The sequence below is a fragment of the Python bivittatus genome, unplaced genomic scaffold (assembly GCF_059951505.1).
Source record: "Python bivittatus isolate LINGU-HERP-01145 unplaced genomic scaffold, Pbiv_v1 ctg000480_np1212, whole genome shotgun sequence".
NCBI classification, from domain to species: Eukaryota; Metazoa; Chordata; class Lepidosauria; order Squamata; family Pythonidae; genus Python; species Python bivittatus.
Genome location: NW_028277075.1, coordinates 72,593,523 through 72,614,498, shown reverse-complemented (window position 1 = coordinate 72,614,498; position 20,976 = coordinate 72,593,523). Strand labels below are relative to the sequence as shown.

Below are 20,976 nucleotides of genomic sequence, written 5' to 3'. Positions count from 1 at the left end.
TTAAATTTGTCTGGGATTATTCCCTTTAAAAACCCATATGTTGCCCACTGATTTTGTTGCAGCATCTTTCACCTCCTTATTTCTCAGACTGTAGATGAGAGGGTTGAGCATGGGAATCACAACTGTGTAGAACAATGAGGCCCACTTGTCTTGGTCCATGGAATAGCTGGAGGTGGGACGAAAGTACATGAAGACTATTGTTCCGTGGAATATCCCAACAGCTGACAGGTGAGAAGAGCAGGTGGAAAATGCCTTGTGCCTGCCCTCAGTGGAGCACATTCCCAGGATTGTAGCCAAAATATAAACATAGGATACAAGAATCATACCAATGCTGCTTGCTTCAATGAAGCTAGCAAAGGCAAATATCACTATTTCACTGATGTATGTATCAGAGCAGGAGAGTATTAGGAGTGGAGGTATGTCACAGAAGAAATGTTTGATAAGATTTGATCTACAGAATGATAATCGGAATATAGAGGAAGTGTATGCTATTGTATCCATTAGGCCTATACCGTATGCAACAGCAATCATTTGTTGGCAGACCTTTTTGGACATTATAGCTGAATAGAGAAGTGGATTGCAGATGGCCACATATCTGTCATAGGCCATCAGAGCCAATAAAAGGCACGCTACATCCCCAAGCATACCAAATAGAAAGAGTTGGGTAGCACAGGCACTATAAGAAATCCTTTCAGTTGCACTTAGTAAGTCAGACAGCATTTTAGGAGCAATGGTTGAGGAACAGCAGAGATCCACGAAGGAGAGGTTGCCCAGGAAGTAATACATGGGTCTGTGGAGTTGGGGTTGAGTGCAAATCAGCAGAATCATCCCGAGATTCCCGAACACAGTGATGGCATAAACCGAGAGGAAGACCATAAAAAGAACAAGCTGCATTTTGGGATTGTCTGTGAATCCCTGAAGAATGAATTCAGTAATGAGAGATTCATTTTGTTTGTCCATGATCTTTATCACTGGATGCTGGTTTCAGGATATTAGCTGATCCTGAAATTGTTTTCTGATCCCTTGTTAGGGAAAAGAAAATTACATTGTTTAGAGTTTCATCTGTGTTCCTATCTTCATAAAAGAACAATCTGGATTTTTTTTCAGGAGGATTGGTACCATACATACTAGGTTAACTCAGCATATATTTGCTAGCAAGATAACTTTTATTATACACAAAAATACATTTTTAAAAATTCAGTTTATGAAAATACAACATGAAGCATGTTATATACACACTACACGTGATGCTGCCGGGTAAGTGAAGGACACAGAATAATCTACTGCAGTATTGCTATATCTGTTGCTGTAAACTATATGTTGGACTTTAATGTATTTCTAGCTCCTAGCATCTCTATTCCCTGTTCCCCAATTTAGAAATCTTGCATTATATCCAGGAAATGGGGACTTAAAAATGTTGGATTCCTGTTTATCTCAGCTCTCTTTTCAGTAGAGTGGGAATTGCAGGAGCTACAGCAGGTGAATTTCCCACCCAATTCATTTTTCACTTTTGTTTCTTTAGGGTATAAATTTTAGGTTCATCCAGCCCTTGTACGATTCCTTGTTTCAGGTGCCCTCAACATTTCACAAACTTGGGATTCATAAATAATTTTAAAAAGCATTTATAAGCAGTTTGCTTCTTAATAGCTTTAGGTGATGTACATGATAGAAGATGAATATCTATTAAATTAGCATTAAAACCGATATAAATAAAAAATTAAATCATTAGCATTCAAAGTCCTGGGGAAAGTATTTGTTAATAACATGGGACCCAAAATAAACCTTGCAGGACAATTCTGAAATGATGAAGAAGTATGTCAATATAATTTCTGGAAGCACTAAATCAGAAGGAGTGGATGAATGATGTAAAAAGCCACCGAAAGATGTAAGTATATCAACCGGGTTGCATTCTTCCTACACCTCTGCTAATATGATTGTTCACCACAATGAGCAAGGCTTCTTTGTGCCAGATCTGGGCCTGATCTCAGGTTGGGAAGGATCAAGGTAATGCTTTTTTAAAAGAACTGAAACAGTTTGAATGCTTTTGTGGCACACAACATAGAATACAAATATCTATTAAAATAGTATTAGAACAGGAAAAATATTAAACCAAATTCAGTCAGCAGCATTAAAAATCCTGGGCAAATAAGATTGTTTTGAACTTTGTTCTAAAATGTAAGAAGCAAGGGTTTGCTTCAACTCCAGTTGGAGTTTATAACATAAAATTGGGACAATACTAATGATGATAGAAAGTAGAGCTGATTGTTGATTGATGACATCAAAAATATCCATGGTGGAACACACAGGAGGTGCCCCGGTGATGATCTCCTAAGACTGGAAGGTGAACTGCACAGAAATAGGTGGTCCTGTAAGGAATACCCTAAACATTATTTTGTTTGGGGACAGTAACTTCAACTGATTCCTGCTGTAATCCACACTTCCAATGACCAATGGAGTTTTGAGGCTGTTTGTTTTGATGGCAAAGTTGTGTTGATGTCTTATTGCCAACTTTCTCCTAGACTGCGTTGTAACAAAGGAGCTCAAAGATAGAGTGAATCAAAAGGTTGCATTCTTAGGAGGCAGAGCCATGATGTATACACTCAAATAGCACATGTACTGTGTGGAGAAGACAAATCCACATGTTTAGTCATTGCGGATTGGACCTCAGACTTTACAGTATGGAAAAGGATGGGAATTAAAATTGAGTCCTGCTAAACCATTTCCCTAAACTGAACTGTTGCTATAGGTCCAACTTTTTCCCTTATATCAAAGCTGGCCATCCATGTAAGTATCTGATCAAAAGGAGCCAATGAATATACTTGTGCTTTCTAGGTAAGAAATGTAGCAACAGAAAGTTAAATGACAAGCACAAGACCACTGCAATTTTACTTACAAGTTTATGGACTTTGATATGTAACTTTAACAGTTGGGAGTTAAATGCTCTTAATGATGTATTTCAAATCATGAAGAGCACTATCAGTAGCTTCAGGTTACTTTTTGTTTACCTCTAATTGAAAGTAATTTTACTGTATTCTGCCACACATGGAAATAAAATGCTCTTCTTATAGAGACTTAAAGATATGAAAAGCTGAGATTAGACACTGAGAAATGGAATTAAGCATTAAGAAGATTTAAAACCTTGAAATTGTGAACAATCATAAATGCACTGAAGCTCAAAAATTAAGCTTGCCTCTAATTTTAATATGGTTTAGAAACTTCTCAGGATCCCATGTGGATTGTTACTGTTAATATAAATATGCAGTGTGTAATGGCGAAAAATCTAAGCTTAACACTAGCATAAATCTGTTTCTGAATTAACAAACATACCTGGAGTCGAGTCAGTGGCTTCTTTGCTTTTACAAAACTTGTGAATAGGGGCAGAGATCTTAAATGTCATTTCATCGCACCTGGGATACTATCCCTCATGCATTTCAATACCCCAGATCCTGGAGATAATGGTTGCATTTTCACACTTTGTTGTGATAGTTTTAATTGGAGGCATCTTACAGTAAAAAGTAAAAGAAATCTTAGAGTTCCTTTCTCATGGCTGTAGAATTAAATTCAGCTCTCTAGCTCTAATGTTACTTATACATATAACACAACTCCATGTTCCCACCAATGGTAGTACAGTAGTTATTTCCTCAATCAGGGGCAAGGATCCTACCAATATGGCACCATCCGTATTCTCTTCTCAGTGCATGACAGAACATTACATCATGAGTTGTCCTATTTGCTTTCTCAACAAATTCTGGGAAACATTCAGGGAAGAAGCTGAGGAAGTCCTTCTCCTGCATAGGCATCATGGCTGTGTGGTCAACATTTCCTTTGTAAGACATTTATTTATTTGTTTATTTATCAAATTTATATGGCCACCCATTTCACAGGAAGTGACTCTGGGTGGTATACAACAATTAAATAAAACAATAAATATGTATAAAACAATCATTATTAAAAATATAAAACAGACATATTAAAACCTACAAACTACCAGGCACAAGAGAGAATAAATTAATCACAATGAAGGAGCCATCTTAGAATATCACCGGCCCCCTGGGAACCCTAGGCCTGATGACATAGCTGTCAGGTTCGGTCAGCACGGGGCTTCAGGGAAGCACGGGGCTTCAGGGAAGCATGGGGCTTCAGGGAAGCTCGCAGCCAGACCATGCGGAATCCACCGGTGGTAGCTAGCGGGGAAAAGAGGAACTGAAAGCGCCGCTAATTAACGGGCCACCTGCGCCCAGCCAAACAGGAAAACCGCAGCGGAAGCTTTTAACTATAAACTGATAACGGCGCGAGCCAGCAATGAACGGGGCCGCAGGCAGCGAAACAAGATCGCAACGCAGCACAGAACCCGCGGGCTTGCACGTAACGGGGAGGAACCAACCCAGCCGGAGGGGGACTGGCAATCAAGGACAATGGACCCTGACCGATCCTGCCATCATGAACAATCAAGGGGGATTATTGGGGGCCCATAATCCGCAGCTGCAACGTGATCGCGGGGCGGGAAAAAAGCGCGGGAAGGGGGGAATATAACAAGTGATGCTATTGTACCAAGCCAGTCCTGGCTTTGCTTGTGACTACTACGTTACGCATGAGTAAACCTTCTTTGTGAACCACACGTGTCACGAGAGTTTCTCTGTCGAACGGGGCAAACCTTACATAAAGCCAGGACTCACCGTTAGCGCTACCCGGTACCACCGAGGAGCGTTTCCTTTTCCAATACAGGCATGACCAGCAACGAGGAATCCGTGGGTCAGCTGGAGCACGAGGAACCCAGGCTCAAGGAGGGACGGTCGGAGCCACCCGGGAGCGACGGGACAGCGGCCAGGACCGGGCGCCCTCCAGCCGAGCGGTGGTCGATGGGCGTGAACCAAGGGCCAGACGGTTCAGGCGTCACGATGACCCGAGGTTCAGGGTCCTAGAACCGCGAGTGGGACGAGAAGTTCGCCCGACTAGAGGAGAGAGTCGAGCGGCGCCTAGACGCCATGGAGGCGATGTTCCAGACCCTGCTACAGAGAGTGGGACCACCGGCGGTGAGCGAGGGGACGAGCAACAGGGGTGGCGGTCCGGCACCTCAGCCGGCACCGCCCACGATGCCCCGGTCGGTGGACCGACGGGCGGCAGACGCCCTGAGACTTCGAGGTATCACTGGGAAGTTCTCAGGGGACCCTGAACAGCTGCCGCACATTTTGACACACATTAGGGGGTTCATGCAGAGGGGTGGTCACCTATTCACTAGGAACGAGGATAGAGTATCCTACGTGGCCGAGCTGCTAGATGGTCAAGCAGCTAGCTGGGTGATCAGACTATACGATGCCAACGCGGCGGAACTACGGAGTTTCCCGGACTTCATGCAGGCGCTCCGGGACAGATTCGAGGACACATTGAGCGCCAAGTGGGCGGAGGACGACATCCTGCAGTTCAGACAGCGGGGCAAGTCGGTATCAGAGTACGCCCTGGAGTTCCGGAGGTTGGCAGAGAAGCTCACGGACTGGCCGGAGTCCCTGAGGGTGAAGTATTTTAAGAGGGGGCTCAATCCAGAGATCCTGGAGCGGGCACTGGGGCGGGACGACCCGTCCACAGTGAAAGATTGGATCTGGCTGGCCGGAACGGCGGAATCGGCATGGCGGCAGATCCAACAGAGCGCGAGGCGACGGGACCAGCCGAGGGACCAGCCGAGGGAGAGAACCCCCGAGGAAAGGCGGAGCAGTCGGCGGCAGTCCACCGGGGTGCGAGAGGCGACCAGAGCCCCGAACCTGTGCTTCCGGTGCGGAGGCAGAGGCCACCGAGCGGCGCAGTGCCCGACGGAGCGGGAAGGAGCCTCACCACGGCCTGAAGTCAAGCCCCCGCGTGCGACCGGGAAAAGGGCCGGCGACCGACCGCGGAAGGGGGCAGTGGCGGCGGTGACCGAGAAAAGGACGCGGGGGTTGGTCGACCCCGGAGACGGCGTCCTCCGGAGAGGACTCGGAGCCGGCGGGAAACGAGGCGCGCTCGCACTGAACGGCGTCCCAGTGCGAGCAGGGGAGTCGAGGCGCGCGGACCCAATAGGAGATGAGGACTGCCCTCCGTTCCGGGTGAGAATACACATCCGGGGGGTAAGATCCGGAGGGGAGGCACAGCTGCGGGCGCTACTGGATTTAGGCTGCACCCACTGCTTGATGCACCCAGCTGTGGTCTCGGGGCTCGGACTACAGCTGAGGCGCCTCCGGGAGCCCATTGCATTCAACCAGCTAGACGGCATGCTGGCAGGGGGGGGCCAGCTCAGTATTACACCGAGCCGGTCCAGATGACGATCGGGAGTCACCGGGAAGAACTGAGATTTGTGGTGGTCCCGGTGGCTGACTCTGCGGTGGTACTCGGCTTGGCGTGGCTGCGGCGACGGAACCCACGGGTCGACTGGACGGCGGAGGCAGTGCGGCTCGGGGTCGACAGACCGGCAAAGTGCGAGAGCAGAGGGGACCGAGCCGTGGAGACGGGTGCGGCCGCAACCACAGACGGGCAAGTGGAGGGTCCGGGACACCGGGAGACGGGGCGAGAGCAGACGGAGCCTGAGACCCGGCCGGCAACAGCAGCAGCAGCAGCGCCGGGACCCCGGAGACCCGCAACGATCCCGAGGCGTGGGGAGGCAGTGGCGACTGGCGAGACAACCGCAAAGAGAGAGGCCGGGCCCGGGGAACCCACGACGGGCGGCGGAATCCCGAGGCAGTATCGAGACCTGGCGGCAGCGTTCGGGGAGAAGGAGTCCGACCAGCTCCCACCACACCGGCCCAGTGATTGCGCCATCGAGTTAGAGCCAGGGGCGACCCTGCCTAAGCCGAAAATGTACTCCCTGTCAAGGAGAGAGATGGGGGCTCTGCGGGAGTTCATAGACAAGAACCTAGCGCGGGGATTCATCCAACCCGTGAAGTCACCATTAGCGGCCCCGGTACTATTCCGGGAGAAGAAGGATGGCTCGCTCCGAATGTGCGTGGACTACCGGGGGCTGAACGCAATCAGCACGGAGTACAAATACCCCCTCCCCCTGATGAAGGACTTGATGTCGCATCTGTCTAAGGGGAGGGTGTTCACAAAACTGGACTTGCGCGAAGCTTACTTCAGAGTCAGGATCCGCGCAAAAGATGAGTGGAAGACGGCGTTCAACACGCTGCTCGGAAGCTACCAGTTTTCCGTGATGCCGTTCGGATTAAAAGGGGCCCCGGGGGTATTTATGCAGCTAATAAATGAGGTACTGCACGACCTACTCTACCGGGGCGTCCTGGTCTACCTGGACGACATCCTCATCTACACTGAAACCCTGGCGGAGCACGTGAGCCTGGTGCGCACGGTGCTCCAGAGACTGCTGAAGGCACAGTTGTACGCGAAGCTATCGAAATGCGAGTTCCATCGAGAGCAACTAGACTACCTCGGCTACCGAATATCCAGCCGGGGAATTGAGATGGACCCGGCGAAAGTAAAGGATGTCCTGGGCTGGGAAGCGCCGCGAACCCGGAGGCAACTCCAAAGCTTCCTAGGGTTTGCGAACTTCTATAGACAGTTTATCCCGAACTTCGCCCAAATCGCCCTTCCCCTAACCGACCTGCTAAAGACCAAGGGCACTGGGAAACCCCCCAAGCCCAGCATGGCACTTGCGTGGACTGCAGAATGCCAGGGGGCATTTGAGGAGCTAAAACGGCGGTTCACAGCGGAGCCGATCCTGCGCCATCCCGACCCAGATCGGCGGTTTATAATCCAAGTAGATGCGTCAGACGTGGCAACGGGGGCAGTCCTGCTCCAGCCCAGCCCGGAGGGGGCCATCCACCCATGCGCCTACGCCTCCCGCAAATTCACCGAGACGGAGAGAAGGTGGATGGTGTGGGAGAAAGAGGCGTACGCAGTCAAGTGGGCACTGGCCACGTGGAGGCATCTACTGGAGGGGGCAGCTGAACCGTTCGAGGTGTGGACGGACCATAAGAACACCGAGGCCCTGAAGACCCCACGTAAGCTATCCCCCAAACAGGCGCGGTGGTCCCAATACTTCGGGAGGTTCAGGTTCACACTAAAACACATCCCCGGGAAGCGCAACTTCCTAGCAGATGGACTGTCTCGCATGCCCCAGCACGCCAGCCTATGGGAGGAGATCGTGGACTCCATCATCCCTGCCAGCAGACTGGCTGCAAAGGCGGTGACCCGAAGCCAGACCAAGGGGGAGCGACGGGACGCGGCGCCTGAAGTAAGGCAAGGGTTCGCGGAGGCGGCGGAGTGGGACGCTTGGCTCAAGCAGAACCGAGAGGCGCTAACCAGCCAAGAGGGGTTGTGGTGGCACGAAGGAAAGCTGTACGTGCCCGAGGGTTGCCGATGGGAGGTCATGGAAAGAGCCCACGACAGCCGAAGCGCGGGGCATTACGGCTTCGTAAAGACGCTCCACTTAATCCGGCGGCAGTTTTGGTGGCCCACGCTCCGTAAGGACGTGGAGGCGTACTCGGGGGGTTGCCCGGTGTGCGCGATGGCGAAAGGGGCCAAAGGCAAACCTAGAGGGCTACTCCAGTCGGTAGCGGAACCCGACGGCCCATGGCAAGAGGTCGCCATGGACTTCATAGTAGAGCTCCCGGAGAGTAAGGGGAAGACCGCCATTTGGGTGGTTACGGACTTATTCTCTAAACAAGCGCACTTTGTAGCGTGCCGGCGAGTCCCCACGGCAGAGGGGTTGGCGAGACTGTTCGTGCAACATGTTTACCGGCTCCACGGTGCGCCCCGACGGGTCGTCAGCGATTGGGGCGGCAACTTCATCGTGCGGTTCTGGAGGGAGTTCCTGAAGCGGGTGGGGATGAAACAAGCCCTTTCTTCCGCGGCGCATCCGCAGACAGACGGAGCCACGGAACTCCTGAACGGGGGGCTCGAACAGTACCTGCGCTGCTACGTGGGGCACCAACAGGACGATTGGGCGGAGCTACTACCATTCGCGGAAGTGGCATACAACAACGCCGTCCACAAGAGTACCGGGTTCTCTCCGTTCAAAGTAGCCACCGGGAGAGACTTCGTCCCCATGCCGGAGTTGCCTCAGCCAGAATCCCAGATCAACTCCCTGGACGCCTGGTTCGCCCAAATCGACGCGACCCGGCGAGTGGCGCACGCGGCATTGCAAAGAGCCAAAGCCGACTACAAGAAACACGCGGACCGCAAGAGGCTCCCCGAGGAGCAGTGGAAAGTGGGGGACCAGGTGTAGCTGTCAACCAAAAACCTAAAGACGCACCAGGCATCGAAAAAACTCAGCCCGAGGTTTGTGGGGCCGTTCCCCATTGCAGAGGTCATCAATCCAGTAACCGTCAGGCTGACGCTCCCGAAAAGCCTCGGGAAGATCCACCCGGTGTTCCATTGCAGCCTGCTAAAGCTGCACCAGCCGGGGAACGCCTGGCACAAGACAGAGGGAGTGCCACCACCCATCATGGTCGGGGGGGAGCAGCATTTCGAGATCAACCAGATACTGGACGCCCGGAGGCACAAGGGGCAGACCCAGCTCCTAGTGCAATGGAAACATTTTCCCAAGTCCCACAGCGAATGGGTGAGTAAAACCCACATAAGGGCACCGGACCTAGTGCGGGACTTTTACAAAAAATACCCCGGGAAGCCGAAATAGAGCCGGGGGGGGAATTGTCTTCAGGGGGGCGGTATGTCAGGTTCGGTCAGCACGGGGCTTCAGGGAAGCACGGGGCTTCAGGGAAGCTCGCAGCCACACCACGCGGAATCCACCGGCGGTAGCTAGCGGGGAAAAGAGGAACTGAAAGCGCCGCTAATTAACGGGCCACCTGCGCCCAGCCAAACAGGAAAACCGCAGAGGAAGCTTTTAACTATAAACTGATAACGGCGCGAGCCAGCAATGAACGGGGCCGCAGGCAGCGAAACAAGATCGCAACGCAGCACAGAACCCACGGGCTTGCACGTAACGGGGAGGAACCAACCCAGCCGGAGGGGGACTGGCAATCAAGGACAATGGACCCTGACCGATCCTGCCATCATGAACAATCAAGGGGGATTATTGGGGGCCAATAATCCGCAGCTGCAACGTGATCGCGGGGCGGGAAAAAAGCGCGGGAAGGGGGGAATATAACAAGTGATGCAATTGTACCAAGCCAGTCCTGGCTTTGCTTGTGACTACTACGTTACGCATGAGTAATAGCTAGGTCTTGAGGGACTTATGCAAGATTAACAGGGATGGAGCTAACCAGACTTCAGCGGGGGGTGGGGGGGGAGGAGAATGTTCTATCAGGTGGGCACCATGGCAGAGAAGGCCTGCCTCCTGGGACCTGCCTGTGATGGAAGGCATGAGCGAGGAGGATTCTGGAATGGAGCTTCAAGCTTCCAGGGAAGGGGGAGAGACATTCCAAGGAAAGCATCTCCCCAGCCCCCAGCTGGGCTGGGTGAAGGTCAAGAGAAAGAGACTGGCCCCTCCCTAAGGGCATGATGGTTATAGTCGTTGTCGTTGGGGGATTAGAGTTAGTCTGGCGAGATTCTGTCTCTTAGGTGCAAGCTAATAAAGAAGGTGAACTGATTTCTGGACTGTCTTGTGTGATTCTTGGGCTGAACCTGACACGGCCGGATGTAAGTCCCTAGCAGATAGGACCCAAAGCATGCCCTCTTTGCCAGATCTAATGGGACAGGCAGATGTAATCAGGGAGAGCAGTCCCTCAGATAACCTGGTCCCATGCCATGAAGGGCTTTAAAGGTTAAAACTAGCACCTTGAATTGGATGTGGAAGCAAACTGGCAACCAATGCAGCTTGCAGAACAGAGATGTGATGTGCTGTTCTGGAAGCACACATAATTGCCTGCAGCACTGCATTCTGCACCAGTTGAAGCTTCTGGATATTCTTCAAGGGCAGCCCCAAGTACAGCATATTACAGTAGTCGAATCTGGAGTGACTAGGGCATGTTTGGCTGTGAGCAGAGCCCCCCTGATCTAGGAATGGGTGCAACTGGTGCACAACACAAAGCTGTGCAAGGGCCCTCCTAGCCAGGGCTGCCACCTGCTCCTCAAGGAGGAGTCGTGAGTCCAGGAGGACCCCCAGGTTGCACATTGGGTCTATCTGGGTCAGTGCAACCCCATCCAGCACCAAAGATGGAATAGTCCTACAACCGGCAGGCCCCAAAACCTAAAGCCACTAAATCTTGCCAGTGTTCAGTTGAAGCCTGTTGTTCCCCATCCAGACCTTCACAGCCTCCAGGCTCCAGGATAAGACATTCACCGCATTGCTTAGTACAGCAGAGATATATAATTGGGTATCATCAGCGTACTGATGATACCTTACCCCATGGTGATGGATGAGCTCACCCAGTGGCTTCATGTACTGTAGATGCTGAACTGGAGAGGAGAGAGCACCAAACCCCTTGGCACCCCACATAGTAGGAACCAAGGGCAGGACCTCTCCTCCCCAATCACTACCGACTGGAATTGCCCCCAGGGAAAGCAGGCGAACCAGCACAACACCATGCCACCTATCCCCAATCCTCTGAGCTGATCCAGAAGGGTACCATAGTTGATGGTACTGAAAGCCACAGAGAGATCAAAGTGCAAAGTGCAAAGATGGTTGCACAACCTCCATCCTGCCCTTGCCAGAGGTCATTGAAAAGCGCAACTTTTCCATCCAGTACCTGAGCCTGAATCCCATCTGAAATGGATCCAGATAATATGCTTCTTCCAAGGTCCTCCAAAGCTGCTGCACAACCACATTCTCAACCACCTTCCCCAAAAAAGGGAGGTTAGATACTGGACAAAAATTGTCCAGTATGGTGGGGTCCAGCGATGGCTTCTTGAGGAAGGGGTAAACCAAAGCCCCTTTAAGAGGCAAAGGAAAAATTAGAGATCAGACATTAAGAAAGAGGATTCCCTAAGGTATGATGAACCAGTATTGTGAAACAAACTTTCTGACACTAGTCATTTGATTTGTATTTATTTTGAATTTTCACACTCTCTCTATATTGTGGAAACTTTAAATGGACCAACTGAAAAGCTAAGCTGTTTTCCAAAACCGAACTGTTGCCCTAGGTCTCACTCCCCACCCCCTCATCTCAAAACTGGCCATCTATATAGTCACCTGGTCAAAAGCAGCCAGTTAATATACTTGGGTTTTCTAGGTGAGAAACGTGGCTGCCAAAAGACAAATTGAGGAGAAGACCACTCCAACTTTACATACAAGGTTATGGATTTTGACATGCAACTTGACTTGTTTGACAGGAGTCGAATGCACTTGTTGATTTATTTAAAATCATACAGAGTTCAAGAGTAGCTTCAGCTTATTGTTTATTTACCTCTAGTTGAAAGTAACTGAAATGTATTGAAAATGTATTCTGTCACATTAGGACTATCAAACTCTCTCTATATTATGGGACTCTGGTGAAGGGGTCCTCACAATGGATACAATTTCTCTCTCTTCTTACAGCAGAATGGTTCATCTGGAATTAAGCCTTAAGAAGGATTTAACTCAAAAATTAAAGGATTTAACTCAAAAATGAAACTTGCCTCTGTCTTTAATACGGTACTCCAGATCCTGAAGACAAGCGGTTGCATTTTCATGCTTTGTTGTGATAATTTTAACTGGAGACATGTTCCTGAGAATGGTAGGAGTTATTTCTTCAATCAGGATCAAGGATCCAACCAATATGGCACAATCTGAATTAGTTACTGATGATGGGAAGATCTGTTAGATTCAGAAGCCATTAATAACCAGTGTTTTCTTTTTTATAAGTCATTATACAGACAATCATCCAGGAGATATTCAACCAGTATCACAGGACATTCTGAAAGCTCCTTTGTCACTTCTGGAAATATTGGATTTGATTCAGTTGTTGCAAAATGGTACAGCTCCTGGTCTGGAAGGTATCTTAGTGGAATGGTATTAAGGGTTCACAAAGTTGTTACTCCCTATACTTTTAGGTGTGTGTAATGAAACTTTTAATGATGGTAAATTGCCTTTGTCATTTTATAAAGCTTATATAAGATTGATTTTAAAACCCAATAAAAATCCTAAATTCTGTAGTAGTTAATGCCTATTTCTTTAATTAGTCTGATTACCAAGATCACAGCTTCTTTATTGGCTAGGTGGTTGCAGAAGGTTTTATTATATATAATTCATCCTCTCAGTCTGGGTTCATTAAAAATCAATAAGCATCAGATAATCCATGTTTATGTTAGACATATTGGATATAGAATGAATTTTGCAGTACTTGTTGCAGAAAAAGCTTTTGATACGGTTCAGATTAAATTCTTAGGGCAAGCTATGATCAGATATAGTTTCCCAATATATTTTGTTCATTGGATTGAAATTTATTATTTGCAACCAGTGCAGCAGTTATAACAAAACAAATGACTTTTGACTCCTTTGAGTTATACTGTAGCACTCAGCAGGGTTGCCCACTTTTGTCTTTGTTTTTTAATTTAATTCTGGAAGCTCAAGCTTCATTAGAAGGCAATTTCAGACCCATGATCTGCCTCCTCCAAGTTAAAGGGCAACATTCAAACAAACCAACAACACACATCTCCAAGTAGCCAAGAGGTCTTTGGATGCTTTTGATAGCACAATAAAGAAGCTGTGATCTTGGTAACCAGACTAATTAAAGAAACAGGCATGAACTACTACAGAATGTAGTATTTTTATCTGGTTTTAAAATCAGATAAAAAATAACTCTGGCTGGCCAACCTGTACAAAATGGCCACTGTACAGTGGGCCAGGCTACATAGCAGCCACTCATAAGACTTTTACTGATGCCACACAAACCCATTGAAGACCACAAAACCCTCTGTCAAACCAAGGGTGAGCAATCCCAGATTACTATAGCCACTGCTGTGTGGCTAGGAGGCCCATCCACAGCACGTGCCACTCCACGGTTGCCACTCTTTCCACCAGCATGGAAGGTCTGCTATCATTCGTTGATTTATAAACTCTTCCTCGTCATGTCTGTGCAGAGCTCCCTGGTAACCCCATTGTCTTTCCAGTGAAAGAGGTGGTCCAGTTCCACTACCCACCCCTTAGTGGTATGAAATAAACCATATTTTACAAAGTGGATACAAAGGATGTGAAGTGACAAATGGGCAGACTGCATTAAGAACATGTTACTTCCCCCATTCCATACATTCCTGGGTAGATTTATACCGTTTCCCCCTTCTCACTATGAGCTTCTTTTTCAGTCACTCTACAGTAATACCTATTTGGACAAGCTCATTCTCTTTTGATTCAAAATGGGTTGTGGGTGCAGACACAGCAAAGCTGTTTCTTGTTCTCTCTCTCTCTCTAAATTAACTAAATGCAAAAGATGAAGAAAAAATACACAAAATTAAGAAAGAAAAAAAAACTTTAAAAAGGAAACAAAAACATACAAAATATATATTTGTACACATAAAATGTCGTTTAATTATGCATTGATTTTCTTTGTCCAAAAGTCAACACCCATGTGACTGAGATAAATCTCATGTTGAGAAAACATGTAATTGCTTCTAACCAACATGGAACAATATATTTAAATAAAGAATTAGTTCATTTCATCTCCAACAACATAAATGCATTATGTTATTTCTGAAATATTGTTTCTCGTTCAAAATATGTGATCTAAAAATTTATTGGAATTTTTGTTTTTTTTAACCTTTCTTCTTTTTTATTGGTTAAATAAAACATTCAAGCAAAAAAAAAAAAAGAGGCAAACACACACACACACACACACACACACACACACACCCATAGTTAAAGGAATTTGAGAAAAAGAAAAAGGAAAACAGACAAAAAAATATATTAAAAGAATATTCTGGTAGCCCCCTCTTTTTATCTCCCCCTCCCTCCCAGTCATTAACTGCTACTTAGATTTTTTAATATACTTTACTTTGGACATTATTACTGATTATGGTTTGGATATCATCATCATCATCATCATCATCATCATCATCATCATCATCATCATCATCATCACTATTTTCCATTTTTCTTCAAAAACTGTAATGAAGTTATTATAATAAATAATAATTTACTATAATTATTCTACTCCAGGACTTTCTTAAGTTTTGGGAACAAAATTATCCAGTTGTAAAAATCACCATAATTACTAAAGGGAAAAATCAGTCAAAAATGTTTGATTTCATTTATTTCAGTATGATACAGTTTAGTACAACTTCCTTCAAGTTAGTATATTTCAATATGTGTTGGACTCCAAATTTTAACTAGCTTTGCCCTAGACTGAACAAGGCTAATTGAACAGGTGGTCTCCTTTTTCACAGAAAGAACATGGACTTGTAAGATGATAATTATGGCTTAAAAAAAAAACCTGATTGAAATATTTGGTTTATTACATATCAAACTGCTGATAACTTGACAAATTCAGAACCAACGATAATTTTTAATTTACTTTCGTTGAAATGTGTACTATTATACACACTTATAGCCTTGTGATTTCTACAGCCCATCGTTTTAGAAGGTTTTTGATCCTGTGCTTTCTACAGTAAATTATTTTGATTTATGACTACCAAGAACCCTCTTTTGATGGACTGGTTTGAAACTACCATGGTTGAAGATCCCGGGAAGTAGCTAAGGGGTGAGCCTAAAGGAAGTGCAAAGTTTCTCTGATTAAACTGAAAAAATGGCCTATGGCAGAGGTGGAGACTGGTATTAGTGAAGTACGCTATATTTAAATAAAGTGTGTGTTTTATTGACATAATATTCAAAAGAATAAGAGATCACAAAGTTTGAAAAAACAAGAGTTTACAATGTATTCTTTTTCCCATTGATATTCTTCCTCTTTAGAAACAGTACAGCTTATAATGAAGTTCTCCCCTAAATTTGCCTAGGGCTACTCACTTTAAAAGTCCATACATTGCCCACTGATTTTGTCAGAGCATCTTTCACCTCCTTGTTCCTTAGGCTGTAGATCAGAGGGTTGAGCATGGGGATCACAACTGTGTAGAACACTGACGCCCACTTGTCTTGGTCCATTGAATAGCTGGAGGTGGGCCGGAAGTACATGAAGACTATTGTTCCGTGAAACATCCCAACAGCTGTCAGGTGAGAAGCACAGGTAGAAAATGCTTTACGCCTGCCCTCAGTGGAGCGCATTCTCAGGATGGTAGCCAAAATATAAACATAGGAAACAAGAATCATACCAATGCTGCTCGCTTCAATGAAGCCAACAAAGGTAAATAGGACAATCTCATTAGCGTAGGTGTCAGAACAAGAGAGTACAAGAAGTGGCGGTATGTCACAGAAGAAATGATTGATAAGATTTGATCTGCAGAATGGCAGTCGGAATGTAGAGGAAGTGTGTACTATTGTATCCATTAGGCCTATACAGTATGCAACAGTAATCATTTGCTGGCAGAGCTTTTTGGACATTATAGCTGAATAGAGAAGTGGATTGCAGATGGCCACATACCTGTCATAGGCCATCAGAGCCAATAAAAGGCACTCTACGTCTACAAGCATGGCATACAGAAACAGCTGTAAAACACAGGCACTGTAAGAAATCCTTTTTGTTTCATCTAATAAGTCAATCAGCAATTTAGGAGCAATGGCTGAGGAACAGCAGAGATCAACAAAGGAGAGATTGCCCAGAAAGTAATACATGGGTTTGTGAAGTTGGGGATTACTGCAAATCAGCAGAATCATCCCGAGATTCCCTAACACAGAGATGGAATAAACCAAGAGGAAGACCGTAAAAAGAACAAGCTGCATTTTAGGATTGTCTGTGAATCCCTGAAGAATGAATTCAGTAACGACAGAATCATTTCTTTTATCCATGATCTATCTTAGTGGGTGCTGAGTTCAGATTATTAGCTGAATCTGAAATGTCTTTTTTTGTTTTTGTCTATCAAAGGAAGGAAAGAAGATTTGCATTCTTTAGAATCCCATCTACCTTGGCTTCTCTATAAAAATAATCAAGAGAACCAGGACCACATTTCCACTGTATTCATCTGAATGATTGCTAATTCTGCATTAAGTAAAAGTACAAGGTAGGGCAGTGTGTACAGCTATACCAATATTTACTTCATTTGCTGAGGCACAGCACATGAGAAGTCATATTAATGCTCTGTGTTAGTGGTGTGACTATTTCTACAAAAATCTATGTTGGAATGAATGTTAAGAATATTATGTAAATTCTGAGCCGCTAGTAAATTTCTTTCCCCTTCTTTCTTGAGAAGCTTCTGAACTAAAAAAAAAAAAAAAATCTCCTGAGAAGTCAGCTGCTATCAGGATACTGTCAGATTCCAAGGTGATATTGTCATGTTTCTTGTTTCGGTTAATGTATTTGACTGTCACATTGTGTAGATTATGATTTCTGAAAAGCTATTTTCACTGAATATCCCAACTGCTACACTTCTGTGATTCCAGGGTGTCTTCTGCATGTGTTGAAAGCACTGCTGCTTTTTCTATGGTTCCAAGTATGGATGGAAATAATTTCATCTGAAAATATCTAAGCTGAGTGCAATAACTTCTCATCTGACATCGTCTAGGATATACTAGTCCCTAATTCTTTCCTCTGAGGCTGGATTTGTCAGACTGAAGGACTCCAAATAAGCAGCTCTACTAATCTATTAAAATATTTGTAGGCCACTTTTAATTCATAAGAACTTCAAGGCAGCATCCAAAATTAACAGAACTGTTTATGAAATTGTAAATATAAGTTGTACATTAAGATCAATGGAAGACCATTCTGACACATCTTTCTCATATTTTTATACATCTACAATTCTGATTAAATAATTATAAATAATTGTTATACCTATTGCACCTTTTTAGAAAGGAATTGGGATATAAAATAATATATAAAGAATCTCACTAATCACGTTGAACTGTGAACAGTGTATGCTGTAGTCTTGTCAATATCAAATTCATAGTGTTTATGAAAATTATCTCTAATGGTAACATGAAAGTCCAGTACATGTACTAAAAATCCTTTCCTGAATTAATAAACATACCTGAGGTTGGTGATGTTTTCTTTCTTACAGACTCCGTAAGTAGGCAAAAAGATCTTATATGTCTTTTGAGACCATTTGGGATATGTTCCCTGATGGAGCTCAATACACCTTCTGGATGTAAACACTTTTAAGTACTAATAATTAACTGTCTTGGTTTGTTGTGATTTTTTTTAAACTGGAGGTTATCTGCAAGTCAATAGCATATAAGAGTTTTTTATTTTTCACTGAAAGTTGTATTGCCAAATTGAGCTCACTAATTTTGAGTATAGATCATTTGTCTCCTTTGTTCTCCTCAGTGGTAATGTCCATTCTGTCAATCAGTGTCAGGGTTCATATCAAGATGGAAGTCTGCAATCTCATCCCATGATGGAAGATTACCACATACATTGTCCTGTTTTTGCTTTCTTAAGAAAACAGTGGGCATTCCAGGAAGCAGATGAAGAAGGCCATCTGCCTTCAATTGCATCCTGGCCATTTGATCACTTTTCCTTCACAAGCTACGAAATCATGACTGATTCTTGAGAAATACATGTAATATACAAAATATTGGTATTAAGTTAAGACAGTGGGCTTTAATATAGGCTCTGAAAAAATAGGTTTTGAAAGCAAGAAAGCAAAAAAGAAATAGCCAATGGCTATGATGTCAATAAATATGCCTAAAGACATTTCTATGTAGTAGTATTAAACTGTGGTCTCCTCTGGTGAACCTGAAGCTGGATTGAGAAATTGCTATAATAAATAAACAAACAAACAAAAAATGAGTGTAATGGTTTGTCATGGGCTTGGTTTTTTACATTTTTATTTACAAATTACAAGGAAAATCTAATTTAGATTTCCAAGATGGTGACCGGGAACAAATGCCGGCTGCCTCGCTAGGCTAGACGAGGCAAGCTGAAGGTATAACCAAGGGGCAGAGCAATGCAGCTAGGTTAGGTTTTACCTGGCTGTCCTAGGAGGCTCCTTGGCACCAGTCGTGAGGAGTTGAGGTGCCTTTGTCCTGCGAACTTCGTGGCGAGCAGTCTGAGGTGAGCAGCCCGAAGTTGAACGGTGTGGTGGGTGGGTGGGTGGGCAGCGAGCATGGAAAGTGCAGCAGATGGCCTGAATCATCAAGTGGTGCCCAGCAGAGCCCAACGGAGGCTGGCGGGGCTCAGTGGAGGCTGGCAGAACTGGGCTGCACAGCTAAGCAGCACAAAGGGGGTGTGATGAGCAGCCCCAATCCTAAAGACACAGTGTAGTGGGCATCCTGGATTGAGTGGTGTGGCATATGGCTTGAGATGCTGGGTTGCACCTGGCAGAGCCTGGTGGAGGTTGGTGTGATTCAACAGAGGCTAGCAGGAGCTCGTCAGAGGCTGACGGAGCCGGGCTGCAGAGCTGAGTGGTGCAGTGAACACCAGAGTAAGCGGCCTGGGACGAGCGATGCAGCAAGTCCCCCGAACAGAGGCCTGGTTTGCAGCAGCCTGGAGAACAGCTGAAGTAGGGCTGGGACAGTTCAAAGGACTGGAAGTTTACTGGACTGGCACTGGAATAATAGTGGTACCTCGAACGGGACTGGGCACATTAGCCAAAGAATTGGCAGCGACAGCCCAAGGCCTGGAAATTGGCCAGAGACTCGGTCTGAGATGCAACCTGAGGAGCAGCCTAGGTTGTCAACTCAACTGTCCCCTATAACCTATGCAGAGAGGGCAGAGGTGGGTGGGGGTCCCTCCGGTATATAAGAGTTTGGGTTGCCCCTCCCTAGTGTGAGAGATAGGGAGGAGAGCCCAAGGGTGAATGTATAGAATGTGAATGAGGGTGTGAGTGCTGTGAGGATACCTGCCCCCCCCCCCGAGTGAGAGTCAGGGAGGGTGTCCTGGGTCAGTTTCTTCCTCAGGACTCCAGTGAGGAGTCAGCAGATGAGCTGTCTCTGTTGGACTCTCAGGAGGCTGAGGAAGAAGTGGCAACAGAAGCACTTCAGCCCTGCAGCTCATCCTCAGCTCTCAGCCAGCATCCAGATGAATCTACTCAAGCCCTCAGGTCTCCAGAATCACCTCTGGGAAGATGTAGGCATTGGCTGAGGGCTGAGTTAAAGGAAAGGTGACGTAGTGCTAGGCTTATGGCACGCAGACATCTGACACAGGACTCTGAGTCTTTCCAGGATGCATCTGACAGTCTGCCAGCTGAAGATAAACACGAGGAAGACAGAGAGCTGGTTGTGGATGCAAACTCATGCATACCTGAGCTGAACTGCTGACACTTTGAATCTTCTTGACCCTTAGTCTGGACTCTGACTTTCTGACCTCTGCATTCCTGACCCATGGCTTATGTTTGGACTATGCCCTTTGGATGCTGAATCTTAGCAGCTTCTGGCCTTGCAGCTGCTGTAATCTGATCCCTGGCCAAGCCAGCACAGATTGTGTCCACCCCCATACATACAGGGAAAGGCAAAACTCCCTGCTTATCTCTGAAGAATGGCTGACCTTGCTGCTGCAGCTTTAGCAGATTTAACTGCTCAGAACCAAGTACTAATAGCACAGGTACAGCAACTATCAACTACTGTTGCTCAGTTATAACAACAAGTAGCAGCAGTTCCACCAGCTACCTCAGTATCTAGCAAGTGCCCTGTTAGTCCTCCAGACAAATATGGGAGCAAGCCAGAGGATTTTCCTGCATTCCTGGGACAATGCACACTATATATGAAGGTGAGAGAAAGACACTTTCCTAATGACCAGACCAAGGTCTGTTTCATTTTAACCCTGTTGAAAGACAAAGCTGCCAAGTGGGCTACTTCCTTCCTGGTGGTTGACTCTCCTTTGCTGAATAACACAGTGTTTCTGGCTCAGTTCAGGGCTGCCTTTGCAGAGACTCAAACACTAGCCCGGGCCAATCGCCAGATCAGGTGGCTACCAATAGGTCTCCCAGTAGTGGACCACAACACCTGCTAGTGCCAGTCAAGGTGCAGCTTCATGGGGGGCAATGGCTCCTGGCATATGCCCTAGTGGACTCAGAGGCATCCTGGTCCTACATGGATGCTGATTTCGCTGCCCAAAACCAGATTCTGCTCCTCCACAAGGA

At 46.4% G+C, this 20,976-nt stretch overlaps 2 protein-coding genes across 2 annotated transcripts; both read right to left on the bottom strand.

The window, feature by feature from the left end:
- On the bottom strand, positions 1-966 carry LOC103050888 (olfactory receptor 5AR1-like). Its single transcript, XM_007437791.3, has one exon. It carries the CDS (start codon positions 958-960, stop codon positions 1-3), a length of 960 nt encoding a protein of 319 aa, XP_007437853.1. The 5' UTR covers positions 961-966.
- Positions 967-15,787: 14,821 nt separating this feature from the next.
- On the bottom strand, positions 15,788-16,747 carry LOC103067596 (olfactory receptor 5AR1-like). Its single transcript, XM_007445009.2, has one exon. It carries the CDS (start codon positions 16,745-16,747, stop codon positions 15,788-15,790), a length of 960 nt encoding a protein of 319 aa, XP_007445071.2.
- Positions 16,748-20,976: the final 4,229 nt, after the last annotated feature.

Excerpts from the sequence above, each read along its gene's own strand:
- LOC103067596 (XM_007445009.2), bottom strand. The coding sequence starts at position 16,747 with ATGGATAAAAGAAATGATTCTGTCGTTACTGAATTCATTCTTCAGGGA.
- LOC103050888 (XM_007437791.3), bottom strand. The coding sequence starts at position 960 with ATGGACAAACAAAATGAATCTCTCATTACTGAATTCATTCTTCAGGGA.